Source organism: Chionomys nivalis, chromosome 1 (assembly GCF_950005125.1).
Source record: "Chionomys nivalis chromosome 1, mChiNiv1.1, whole genome shotgun sequence".
In the NCBI taxonomy this organism is placed as follows: domain Eukaryota; kingdom Metazoa; phylum Chordata; class Mammalia; order Rodentia; family Cricetidae; genus Chionomys; species Chionomys nivalis.
The window spans coordinates 136,223,443-136,235,190 of NC_080086.1; the positions used below are offsets into that span (position 1 = coordinate 136,223,443).

Sequence of the window (11,748 nt, forward strand, 5' to 3'; positions counted from 1 at the left end):
ATAAACTGGAGAGGAACAGCCCAAGGTTATTAGATAACCAACCTTAATTTATCCAGTTTACCATTCAAGTACAACCACCAGATGATAGGCTATTCAGAAGTTAACTGGAATCCTATAGAAATGTTAGATCTGAAGAGATTTAAGGAAACAAGAGTTTCATATGGAATGTATTCACCTTTTGTGAAGCAGATGTTAAATTCATGGGCGCTAAGAACAGAATTATCCCACAAGATTGGAAAGATTTAGTTACAGCAGCATTGGAAGCTGGTCCTCAGTTACAGTGGAAAGCATGGTGGAGAGACGAAGCTAGGGGTCATAGAACAATGAGGTAGGATTAGAGGTTATGAGATTTCCCAATCCTCGGTGAGGACCATTATGCTGGTTGCAAAGACAGATTACATCTGATGATCACACCTTGGTTCTATGTCGTACAGCAGCTTTGAATGCTTGGGACAAGACAGAAGAGACAGGATCGAGGACTGAGCCATTTATTAAAATTATACAAGGCCCAAAAAAAAGTCTTCACTGTTTATATATATTTTTTTAACAAAGATTGACTTCAGCTGTAAATAGATCCAGAAATTAGACTAATAGTAATTGAATCTTTGGCTTTTGAAAATGTTAATTCAGAATTCAAAGGCATGATTAGGCCTTTAAAGGCAAGATGAATGGATCATAAAACTCACTAATAAGTCTAAGAAATACTTTTCACTTGATCAGATATAACCAGCCAAAAAGGAAAGTCCCCAAAGTTAGGGTTGGGGCAGTATTTGTTTTGTCCTTTCAGGAGAATGAAGGCAGCCAACTAAGGAATCTGAAGACAGCTGGTCAAAAGAGACATCTGAAGAAAAGGACAAATCATCCGGAGAAAATGCCCCCAAGAAAAAGAGCAAATTGGCCTATTGGTATATTACATTTCCAACAGGATAAAATTTCATAAATCTTCCCTAACTTTGTTTCTGCTGCTCTCTACAGATATATGAGGCAAATGGTCTTTTTGTAGTCCCAGTTCAATTAAAAATATAAGCTGGCTTTGGAGCTGAAGCATGGCTCTCTCCTTCTCTAAACCTAAGCATGCGTGTTAAAGAAAAATCCAAAGTCTCTGTCTCAGGTCAGAAGAACCACCTGGTATGGAACAGAACTAAAAACAAAATTAAGGGACTGTTCTAAACTAAGCTTATCATCCTTTGGTTTCATCTGACTCTTCAAAACTTTTCTTAAGGTATCAGTATTATCTCAGGGCTGGACAGATGGCTCAGTGGTTAAGAGCACTGCCTGCTCTTCCAAAGGTCCTGAGTTCAATTCCCAGCAACCACATGGTGGCTCACAACCATCTGTATTGGGATCTGGCGCCCTCTTCTGGATAGCAGGCATATATTCAGGCAGAACACTATATATATAGTAAATAAATAAAATCTTTTAATAAATAATAAATAAATATTGTCTCAAACTTTATAAGATTAATTACACTTTCTGTTGTGATATTTATGGTCATATAGAGTACTAATTCTAGAAAGAAGCTTAATCTACCCTCTTGTACATTATTTTTGGGCTTGAGTCTCTATCAGGTAACTAGGAATTAAGTTTGTGTACCCTGGATGTACTTAACAAATTGTGGTCCTTTAAATCTCTGAGATCTGATGCATATGATATTTAAACTATTTAAATTTTCCACAGTGAACTGTGACCATTCTTAACAGTACAGATACCTGTAGCCCTTGCTAGTCGGTCAGGATAGTCACGTGGTTGAACTCCAGGTTCAATGAGAGACTCTCTACTGGGGCTGGAGAGATGGCTCAGTGGTTAAGAGCACTGACTGCTCTTCCTAAGGACCCTAGTTCAGTTCCCAACACCTACATGGCAGCTTACAATGGTCTGTAACTCCAGTTCCAAGGGATCCAAGGCTGCTTCTGGCCCTGCAGACACTGCACCCTCTTTGTGCACAGACATACACATAAGCAAAACGCATAAAACTGAAGAAAATGTGGAAAACAGCGGAAAGAGACACCTGATAGCAACGCCCTGCCTTCACGGACGTGTGCTCTCGCACGCTCATGCACGTGTGCATTCACACATTAACGTGCACACACATTCACCGCTCTGAGACACACTCACACAAATACAACGAATCAAAACTTGTGTTAATCTAGGCGCGGTGACAAAGGTATAAGGAGGAAGATCCGGACTTTAAGACTGTCTTTGGCTACATAGTGATTTGAAGGTCAGCCTGGGCTTCGTGAGACCCTGTCTTAGAAAAAACTAGAAAGAAAGAGGGCTGAGAAGATAGCTCACTCTAAAAAGTGCTTACATTATATGCGTAGAGACCCAGGTTCAACTCTGCAGAACCCCTGTAACGAGGTCAACTGTGTGGTGGTGCAAACTTGCATTTCCAATGCTAGGGTGGTCCAGACAGATGCTGGGGACCAGCCGGTCTAGCCTAGGTTTGGAGAGACCCTGTGGTAGATGGCATTCCTGAGGATGAAATCCAAGAGCATCCTCTGGCCTTAACATCCCATGCACGCACGTACATGCACACACACACACACACACACACAGCACTAACTTTAAGAATAACTTTAACTGGCTAGATAGGGTAAACAGACTGAGGCCAAAGCATGCTGCTGAGCTGGTGAAGGGGCTCAGAGGGGAAAAGCTCTTTGCTGCCATTGCTCACCTGAGTTCAGTGCCGGAGCTCATGTGCTGGGAAGAGAACCAGCCCTCATGAGCTGTCTGCTGAGCTCCTGTGTGCTCCAGGGCATGCACAGACACAAATGTGAAAACTGTAAGCAGAGAAGGGGAGAAGGAGGATGGGAAGGAAGAGAGGAACGAGGCCTATAGCATCTTCTATTCTTTTTTTTCTTTAATGCTAATTTATTTCCCCTTTAATCTTCTTTTTTTGTTGTTGTTTGTTGTTGCTGTTGTTTTTAGAGACAGAGTTTTTGTTGTTGTCTAAAGACAGGGTTTCTCTGTGGCTTCGGAGCCCATACTGGAACAAGCCTTTGTAGACCAGGTTGGCCTCGAACTCACAGAGATCCGCCTGCCTCTGCCTCCCGAGTGCTGGGATTAAAGGCGTGTGCCACCACCACCCGGCCCTCTTTAATTTTCTATTTTTCTTTGTTTGGGATTTTTATTTTTATTAATTTTTATGAAATTGTATGTGCATGGGTGTTTTGCCTGTAAGTATGTCTGTGCAGCAGATATACGCCAGCGCCCAGAGAGACCAGAAAACTGTGTTGGATCCCCTGAACCTGCAGTTACAGATGGTTGTGAGCCACCATGTAGGTGCTGAGATCAAACCTGGATCCTTTGAAAGAACAGCCAGTGCTCTTAAAATGATGAGCCATCTCTCCAGCTCTGTATCTTGTATTCTTATATTATGAAAATAATTTTAGTCATTTAGACTACCTAGGGTTCCCAGAAACACTTGGAGTGCCTATGATGCTTTTGAATTACAAGAACAAGGGTCAGAAATGCCCCATACAGTCTGGATAGCCAATGCTCTGGGATTCTCAGTGACGGTCTCAGTTCTTTTCCTTGGCATGAGAAAGACATCCATAATGTTAACAAATGTACAGGCCTGTCCCCAAAAAACTTTATTTATACAAGCACATTGAAGCTGGAAGAAAGCAGAATGGACTAGGCTCACTGGGTGCAGCCATGCAACTGACTCCTGGACCAGGGACTCCTCACACGTCACCTTCAGTTAGGCATAGTCTTCCCTGCGCATACTTGGTCCTAGGGAATCACTGTTGATGGAGACAGATTTCAGCTCCTTCTATGGCCTCTAACTGTCCTTGTCTGCCATATCCCCAGCACTGGAGAGCATAGGTCTTCCAGTCAGCAGGTGCTTTTCTTCCTCCACTGTGGGAACAAAGGGGCTCATTCCTGCTTCTGCTTGGCTTACAGACTCCAAGGGGTCCTTAGAGAGGGTGGAGCCCCAGTCGTGACCTGGGTCTTCCTTTGGCTTTGGCTCCTTTCCCCACTGCCAGCCCCCCTGGTTCCCAGGGGTGACAGGGCCAGATGACTGTCTTAGTCACTAAAAAAAAAGTATTCCCTGGAAGCAGCCTTAGAAACATACCCTAGTTGTGCAGAGAGGCAAAGGCCTGTGAGCCTATCATCCCTGCTGAGGCAGAAGGATTTCAAGTTCAAAGCCAGCCTGGGCTACACAGTGAACTATGTAAAAAACAAAACAAATAAAAACAAAAAGTATCTCCTCTTTGATGGGCTTGTTCTTCTTAACCCAATCCTCTATCATCCATCTTCATCCTCTTTGTCTTCTCCACCAGGGCGCTGGTAAGTGTTCAGCCCTGAGGGGGTTGTCAAAATGAGGCAAAAGCTTGAGTCTGGGCAGGGTGGACACTCCAGGCTCTAAATGTAACTCTACCCGATCACTGGGAGATGTTCCAGGCTGTGAGGGGGCTTCCAGCACATACCCCAAACCAGTCCCTTGCCTTCCCGGAGACTGGGAGGAGATCACCGACACATCTTTCTACCACCCTCCAATTCAACCAGGGAGATGTATTTGGTTTTAAAAATAGAACCCCCCAGGCTGGACTTTTATGGTCTTGTGAAGAATACTGCTTTGCCCTCCCACACCTGGTCACTGCCCCTGCCTGGCCCCATCCAGCTGCCCGCATCAGCTCTGGACAAGTTCTCAGGGTCTCTTAGCAGAAAGGCAGGACCGGGCAGATTTATGCGTTTGGCCTTGGCTAAGGCCTTCTGCGATGGCTCCCAGCCACAGCCCAGCTGCTCTCCCACAGCCCATGCAGCTCTGGCTGGGACGTTCTGTGTCTTCTAGCTACACCCCAGCTTGCTGAGTCACCCCCTCAACCCCCTTTCCCTGAATGCCCTGGTCAGCCCAGGAGGAGCAGACCCATCCCTTACAGCCTGCCTAAACCTCACCCGGCTCACGATCATCCCGTTAGGACTCTAGTTGGCCTCAGTTACTAAAATTTGACAGGAAGGCTGTTCTTCTGTGTCTCGGCTTCAGGAGCCATTCTGAAACTCTACCTGACTTGGAAGGCTCGTCGCACTGCGTGCTTTGTCCTCCAATTATTTCTTCAGGGTCAAGGACCACTGTCACTAAAGCGCGAGCAAAATATTGGCACTCTGTCCCACGACTCGGAGCAGGCCTGGGACGTCAATGTCTGTTGGGGAGAAGTTGGCCTTGGGAGCTGATTTCTACAACTGTATAGATTATACCCAAACCAACAAAGCCACAGTTAGTGATGGCATAGAGGAAAATTTTTTGAGGCGAGGTTTCTAATATAACAGAAATGAAGACCATGGTTGTCACCCCACGAAAAAGATAGACATGCCTCGTTTTAGTCTCTTCCAGGAGACTGCTGAGTGCATGGTGCCAGCCTTTTGGAGGCAGGCTGTGATTGGCTGCCTCATTGAGTGAAAGTAGAGATGCCTTTGGGATAAAACCATCTCCCCCTAGACAGCTGGGAGTTCCCCTGGGATGTAAGCTGTGTAAGTGTGGTGGCTTCCTCTCTAGACAGAGCCCATGCTAAGAAAGCGTGAAAGGATGCAGGGCCCTATGGGGGATGTGGTGATGGGGGGCAGCTGGAGAGACCATATCCAGGGACAAGAACCCTAAACTTTTCGCTTCCTCTTTGATGTCAGATAAGCATCTTGTAGGGCAATTAAAAAAATCACACTTCATTCTTCACTTTTCTCTCTGGCTTTGTGACCTTGTGACCTAGAGGTCACACTTACTGTTACCAAAAGCCCTTCCTGTTCCCTGTCCGGCCAAGAGCACCTGGGGCTACCGCCACCCTAGCCTCCTCCCCCTGAGGCTGCAGAGTTATTTCTGTTTTCTCGCTGTGGGAAGAAGCCTAGGGAAGTAAGGGGAGTGTGATTCCCTAACTTGACTTTAAACCATGTCAAACACTTTGCTCTTTCACTTCCTGCCACTACCATAGAAGTGCCAGGAATGTCCCCTCCTAAGAGCCAAAGGTGAAGATCTTCATCCTGGGTCCCCTCAGAACTCTCCACTATTGATGTCACCATTGCTTCTTCTGCCTGCCGGAAGCCGAGCCTGAACTTGAAAGTTGAGCCTGCGTCAATTCCAAAGGCTGAGAGTCAGGGGAAGACAGGGAGAGCTGCAGAAAATCCGGGTCCTTAAGTGAGAGTCCCAGTCCAAGAGAAGAGGATGGGGGCTGGTCATTTGTTACCAAGAGCTGGAGATACTGGACCGGCGACAAGAACATCTGTGGCTACAGAGACTTGGGACCCCACCTCTTCGTCCCTGGTTCTCTGGCTGGCAGCGGTGGCTATGGTGGAATTGAGGCCGGAGCATCCTAAGCCTCCTGCGTAAAGACGAGATCGCATGGGCCACTTCTGAGAAGACAGAAGACGGGGAATGATTAACACAGCTACTGTGTGGTCCTGAATAGCCTGGAACCATTAAGACCTTAAGTCTGGCATCCTCTGACATGTCCTCTGGACGTCACAGCTTTAGAGGATCTCCCTACTGCTTGGCAGGGACGCAGGAGCCCACTGAGGGCAGTAAGGACCTCAAGAAGAGCAAGACTTGGTTGAAGGAAGGTAGACAGGTGCCCTGGGCAGAGCAGTGTCAGAGGTAGAAGAGGAAGAGGATGGGGCTCTTCGGCTCACACCCTGCAAGGATTTCAAGGTCTTCCTATCAGGAATAAGGGTGGTTTTAGAAAATGCAAGGATTGCTGGGCGATGGTGGAACACACCTTTAATCCCAGCACTCGGGAGACAGAGGCAGGTGGATCTCTGTGGGTTTGAGGCCAGCCTGGTCTACAAGAGCTAGTTCCAGGACAGCCAAGGACTACACACAGAGAAATCTTGTCTCGAAAAACAAACAAACAAATAAACGAACAGACAAGGATCACGCTGCTCAGAGTCTGTCCTCTCTATTGCTCCCCCATTGTTCAGTGCCTCTCTTCACTAATCTGTCAGAGTTCTAGACTAGGCTCCCCCTCCCTTCCGCTCCTCTCCTCTCCCCTCCCCTCCTCTGTTCACTCACCAACATATTTATTTCTCATTTGCTACTCACAGGGCTTTATATTCACCACCATTTTACAGATAAGAACCTTGCTGCTGCCCCATGGCCCTGTGTCCAGTGCTACCTTTAGCATTTTAGACTGACCCCATTTAATTTCGGAAGCCTGCATTTCAGCTATAGTCTCAAGAAACAACAAACAAACACTTCAGGACATTTCAGAAGAACAGCATGTACAAGAAAGAGATGATAAAAAGAAGCCATTATAAAAAAAAATAAAGGTGACAGCTAGAGACGTGGTTCAGTTGGTAGAGCGCCTGACCAGGATGCTCAAAATCCTGGGTTCAACCCTCAGCCTAGTGTAAACCAAGAGCGGTATGCCAGCCTGTAATCTGAGCACTGGAAAGGTGAAGGCAGGAGGAACAGAAGTTCGAGGCCATCCACTGGCTACATTTGAGTTTTAGGCCAGCTTGGAATATATGACATCTCTAGGGGAAAAAAAAAAGATTTTTTAGAGGGCAAAGGTCACCCTTCCTTTATGATACTGCAAGTTCTTTTTTGTTTGTTTTAATTTTAAGACAGAGTCTTGCTACCTTGCTAGACTGACCTGGAACTTGGAATCCTCCTACCTCTGTTTCCTGAGTACTGGGACTGAGTGTGGCCCACCAGACCTGGCTCATGGCGTACTCTCTGTGCAAGTTCCTGTGAAGCGCCTGGGGGCCTTTGGTGGTGTCTGGGAGAGGTCTGTGGCCAGATGCCTGGGTTTGAACTTGCCCTCCCTGCCCTCAGCTCTCCATCTGTAAATCTTCCCTTGCTTGGTTCTCAACAGATGTCAACAGATGACACTGCCCTAAGTGTGTGTGTGGGGGGGCAGGGGGGACTGCCCTAAGTGAGGGGGGGGCGGGGGGACTTCCCTAAGTGGGGGGGGGCAGGGGGACTTCCCTAAGTGAGGGGGGGGCGGGGGGGACTTCCCTAAGTGTGTGGGGGCGGGGGGGACTTCCCTAAGTGGGGGGGGGCAGGGGGACTGCCCTAAGGCTCTCAGCTTGGCCTCCAGCTTATCTTCAGCATCCAGTCTTGGTGGCTGTAACTGCTGTGTGGTTATTGTTGTTAATTATCCTTATTGTTAATTACCCTTTTTCATTCATATACTTTTCCTTCCTTGCTTCCGTCTTGTGCGTTCTCAAGCTAAGGTTCAGGGAACTGGGTAATGGTTTGTCATGGTGCTTGCTGGAAGCCCTCCGACCTACACCGGTGGCTTGCCTTCCAATGGGTGTTTCCAGAGCACTGGGGTTTTAGGATGTTGTCCTCCCAGAGACCAGATGTCTGTAGCAACAGTAGTCAGAGACCAGAAAGGCAGGCGCCACTCGCTACTCAAGGGGGTGAAGTTGCTTGGAAATGGGTGACTCTCCTGGATCCTGGGCCTTAGACCAGGAACCCGCTCCTCTCTTCCCCCGACACTAAGAATCTCAGAGCGTTTCCCTCCTCCTGGAGCAATCACACTCCCATGCAGACAACACTCAGTCACCGCTCCACCCCAAGAGCCAGCCTCTGTCCCCCTCCTGAGAGAACAGGAGGAAAATGACCCCAATTCCATTCCCCTCCCCAAGGTTTCCTACCAAGACCCTAGGCCAGCAACCTACCTTGAGGGGGTGTAAGTACCGGAGTCCACGCAGGAAGGGCGGCCAGGCAGGGCCAGGCAACTCGTGGCCGAGCGTTCGGGTGAGGTGGGCTATGTAGCTCGTGGCCAGCACCAGCACGTCCAGCTTGGAAAGCTTAGTGTCAGGTGGTACGGCAGGCAAAGCAGCCTGCAGGGCCAGAAAGGCCTGGCGCAGTGTCCTCACCCGGGTCCGCTCCCGTGCTGCGTTCTCAGGGCAGGCTTCACTCTGCAGAGAGGTCCCTCTTGAGTGCATCTCACCCTGCCCTCTTATCAGAGTTCCTATTGTTGGGACAGGGTTTCGTGTAGCCTAGGCTAGACTTGAACTCCCTGCGTAGCCCAGGATGACCTTGAATTTGGGATCCTCCTGCTTCTCCGTCTCAAGTGTTGGGACTATAGGAGTTCACCACCACGCCTGGTTGGTCCGGACTTCTAAGGACCCTATTAGTGTCATGTCATCTTATGGAACTAATGGGCCTCACTGGTTTGAAGCCAGGCTTCATAATAAAATGAAGGAAGGCCTGGACTGGGATCAGATGACAGGAAGGTGGCAACACTTGGCTCAGAACCCAAGAGTCCCGTGTTCTTTCTATTATCCCATTAACATCTGTTCCACTCCCAATCTAGAGCCTGCTTACCAGGGTACCCTGGAGGCTATGGGAAGCATAGAGCCATGCCCCTGCTTAGCTGACCCTTGACCCAACTAGGTAAAGAGGAACGGACTCTGCACAAGAGTCAGAACACACAGTCCTGGGCTGCGGATGTAGCTCAGTTGGGGGAATGTTTGCCTAGCATGTGTGAGGCCCCGCGCCCGATCCCTATCTCGGCATAAACTGGGTGTTTATGCACATACTCTCAGCGCTTGGAATGTGGGGGTAAAAGGATAAGAAGTCCAGGTTCTAAGCTACAGAGGACGTTTGAGGCTAGCTTGGACTACGTGAGACTCTTACTGGAAGATAGATAGATAGATAGATAGATAGATAGATAGATAGATAGATAGATAGATAGATAGATAGATGAATAAATAAATACAAATAAATAACAAATACTCAGTCCCCGCCACTGGCTGCTGTTCAGGGACCTTAGGCAGCTCACATCCTCCTCTGGACCTGAGTTTCTCAGCAGACAGTATAGTTAGGTCACCTCTCTGAGCTGTGCTCTGATGGAGTTCTGACCTGTCCTGCCCACCTCCAGCGTGGTACCAGCGTGGCACCATGGGTCTAAGGATGCTGCCCTTGGGCGGAGCCATCAAATACCGATTGAGGCTCTGCCCTCGGAGGTAGCATCTCATTGCCCTCAAACCCTGCTTTCCCCAGCTCCCTCCTCTGGTCCAAAGAGTCCTTACCCTGCCATGAGCTGTTCCCTTAGCTCTGGTCCCTCGAGGGGCAGAGGTGGCTCTGCTCAGTCTGTGATTACTCCAGCTCGTGCTGTCCCATAGGCCCTGCCTTGTCTTGCTGAGGCGGCTCCTCTTCCTGTCAGCACCTAGAAGCAACCGTGCTTTGGCCTTAGTCTGGCCATGCCCTGCTCTTGGCATTGCTGGTGCCCCTGAGGCCTCCTGTGACATGTCACTCTCCTGGGGTATGGAGCTATAGCCCCAAGAGCAGTCACACAGAGCCCGAGGGAGCCCTTAGGCTCAAGTTAGCCTGGACAGGCTGGCCATCCAGCCAGCAGAGTCTGTATCTGAAGAAGCCGACTCAATCCTTCTCTCCTCGCTCTGGGAAAACTGCCCACCCAGCACAGCCCCCGCAGATAGCCTCCGCCTGCCTCCCATTCCAGCAGAGAGGTGGGGGTGCCGCATGCTGGGAGTGGCCAAGCCCTAGGACAAGGCCCATGCTAAGAAGGCCTGGAGATGGGTAAGAGGAGAGTGCCCTTCCACGCCATGACTGGCCTTACCAGGGTCATTTTCTGATGGACCTACTGCTTCAGGTTTGGGGCTCAAATCCATAGTCCGGGGCTCTGGATCTCCAGCCCTTGTGTCAGAGACTATCAGCATCTATTTCACACGGTCCTTTCCTCCTCCCACCAAAAGCGCATGACGAGGCGCTACTCCCCACTCCTCAGACATGCTTCCCAATTCCAACTTGGTGGTTTCTTCCCAAGATTCCAGGGTAATGATGCCATCCTCAGGGCTCTGCCCTTCACTTATGAGGACTTTAGCCCTGCCCCGCCATCAGCCTGTATCCCTGTTTGATGGGCAGGACCACAACCTGGCTAGGATCCTAATAACACTTTGATGCTCCTAGCTCTTGTAGATGCCCTGCATTGTGCCTCTGCGCTTTATATGAATATCTTATTTATTCTCCAGAGCAACCATAAAGAAAAGAGATCGTGTGTGTGTGTTGTGTGTGTGTACCTGTGTGCACATGCATGTGGAGACAAGAAGTCAATGTCAAGCGTCTTTCCTCAGGTGTTGTCCACCTCATTTAAAATCTTTTAATTAAAATATAATCTCATGACTTTCCCACATGCAATTCAGACAGTCTCTCACTGGGACCTGGACTTGCTGCTCAGGCTGGGCCAGCCGACCAGTGCCGCCCCGAAAGCCTTCTGAAAACGATAATCGTTTCAGGTGTGGGGAACTGTACTGTGTGGAGATGAAACAACCTGACCAGTGGATTTTGTTTTGAGATAATGTTACGCTGTGTAGTCTTGGATAGCTGGAAACTTGTTACGTAGCCCAGGCTGGCCTTTGAACACACAACAGTCCCCCAGTCTCTGTTTCCCAGGTGCTGCTGGGATTACAGTACAGTGTCAAATCTTGGAGGCAGTGAGGCTAGAGATGCCCGTGGGACGAAGGGAAAGCTCTTAGCTTCCAGTGCCATCTTCTCTTTCTCGAGAGGCCTTCTTCTAGAAGCATCCATCCGGGACCCTTTAGAAGTTGAATCCGACCAGAGCTGAGGTGAGATTTATAGAGATGCCACAAGAGCGCCGCACACACAGGAGTTCTTTTTCTCTGCAGGAACTCACCCAGCAGGGAAGGAGAGGGCTCTCGCCCTGGCTCTGTCAATCCTGGTAGGATCCACTGACTTTAAGGACACAGGGTAGGGAGAAAAATTATTAAAGCCACACGATAGCTGCATGGAAAGAGACTCTGTACCTAGGTATGCTCTCTGAGTCA

The 11,748-nt window shown here is 48.9% G+C and overlaps 1 protein-coding gene across 2 annotated transcripts; it reads right to left on the bottom strand.

Moving 5' to 3' along the window:
* Positions 1-3,589: 3,589 nt before the first annotated feature.
* Positions 3,590-10,279, bottom strand: Tcf23 (transcription factor 23). 2 transcript variants are annotated; one of them, XR_009057724.1, is made up of 4 exons: positions 9,976-10,279; positions 8,617-8,859; positions 4,079-6,345; positions 3,590-3,861 (listed from the first exon to the last, which is right to left on the bottom strand). XR_009057724.1 is itself a non-coding variant. In XM_057780827.1 (3 exons), exons 1-3 carry the CDS (start codon positions 10,192-10,194, stop codon positions 6,169-6,171), a joined length of 639 nt encoding a protein of 212 aa, XP_057636810.1. In that variant the 5' UTR covers positions 10,195-10,279; the 3' UTR covers positions 3,590-6,168. The 2 variants fall into 2 exon arrangements, 1 of the variants encoding a protein (XP_057636810.1); XM_057780827.1 differs by having other exon boundaries at positions 3,590-6,345.
* Positions 10,280-11,748: the final 1,469 nt, after the last annotated feature.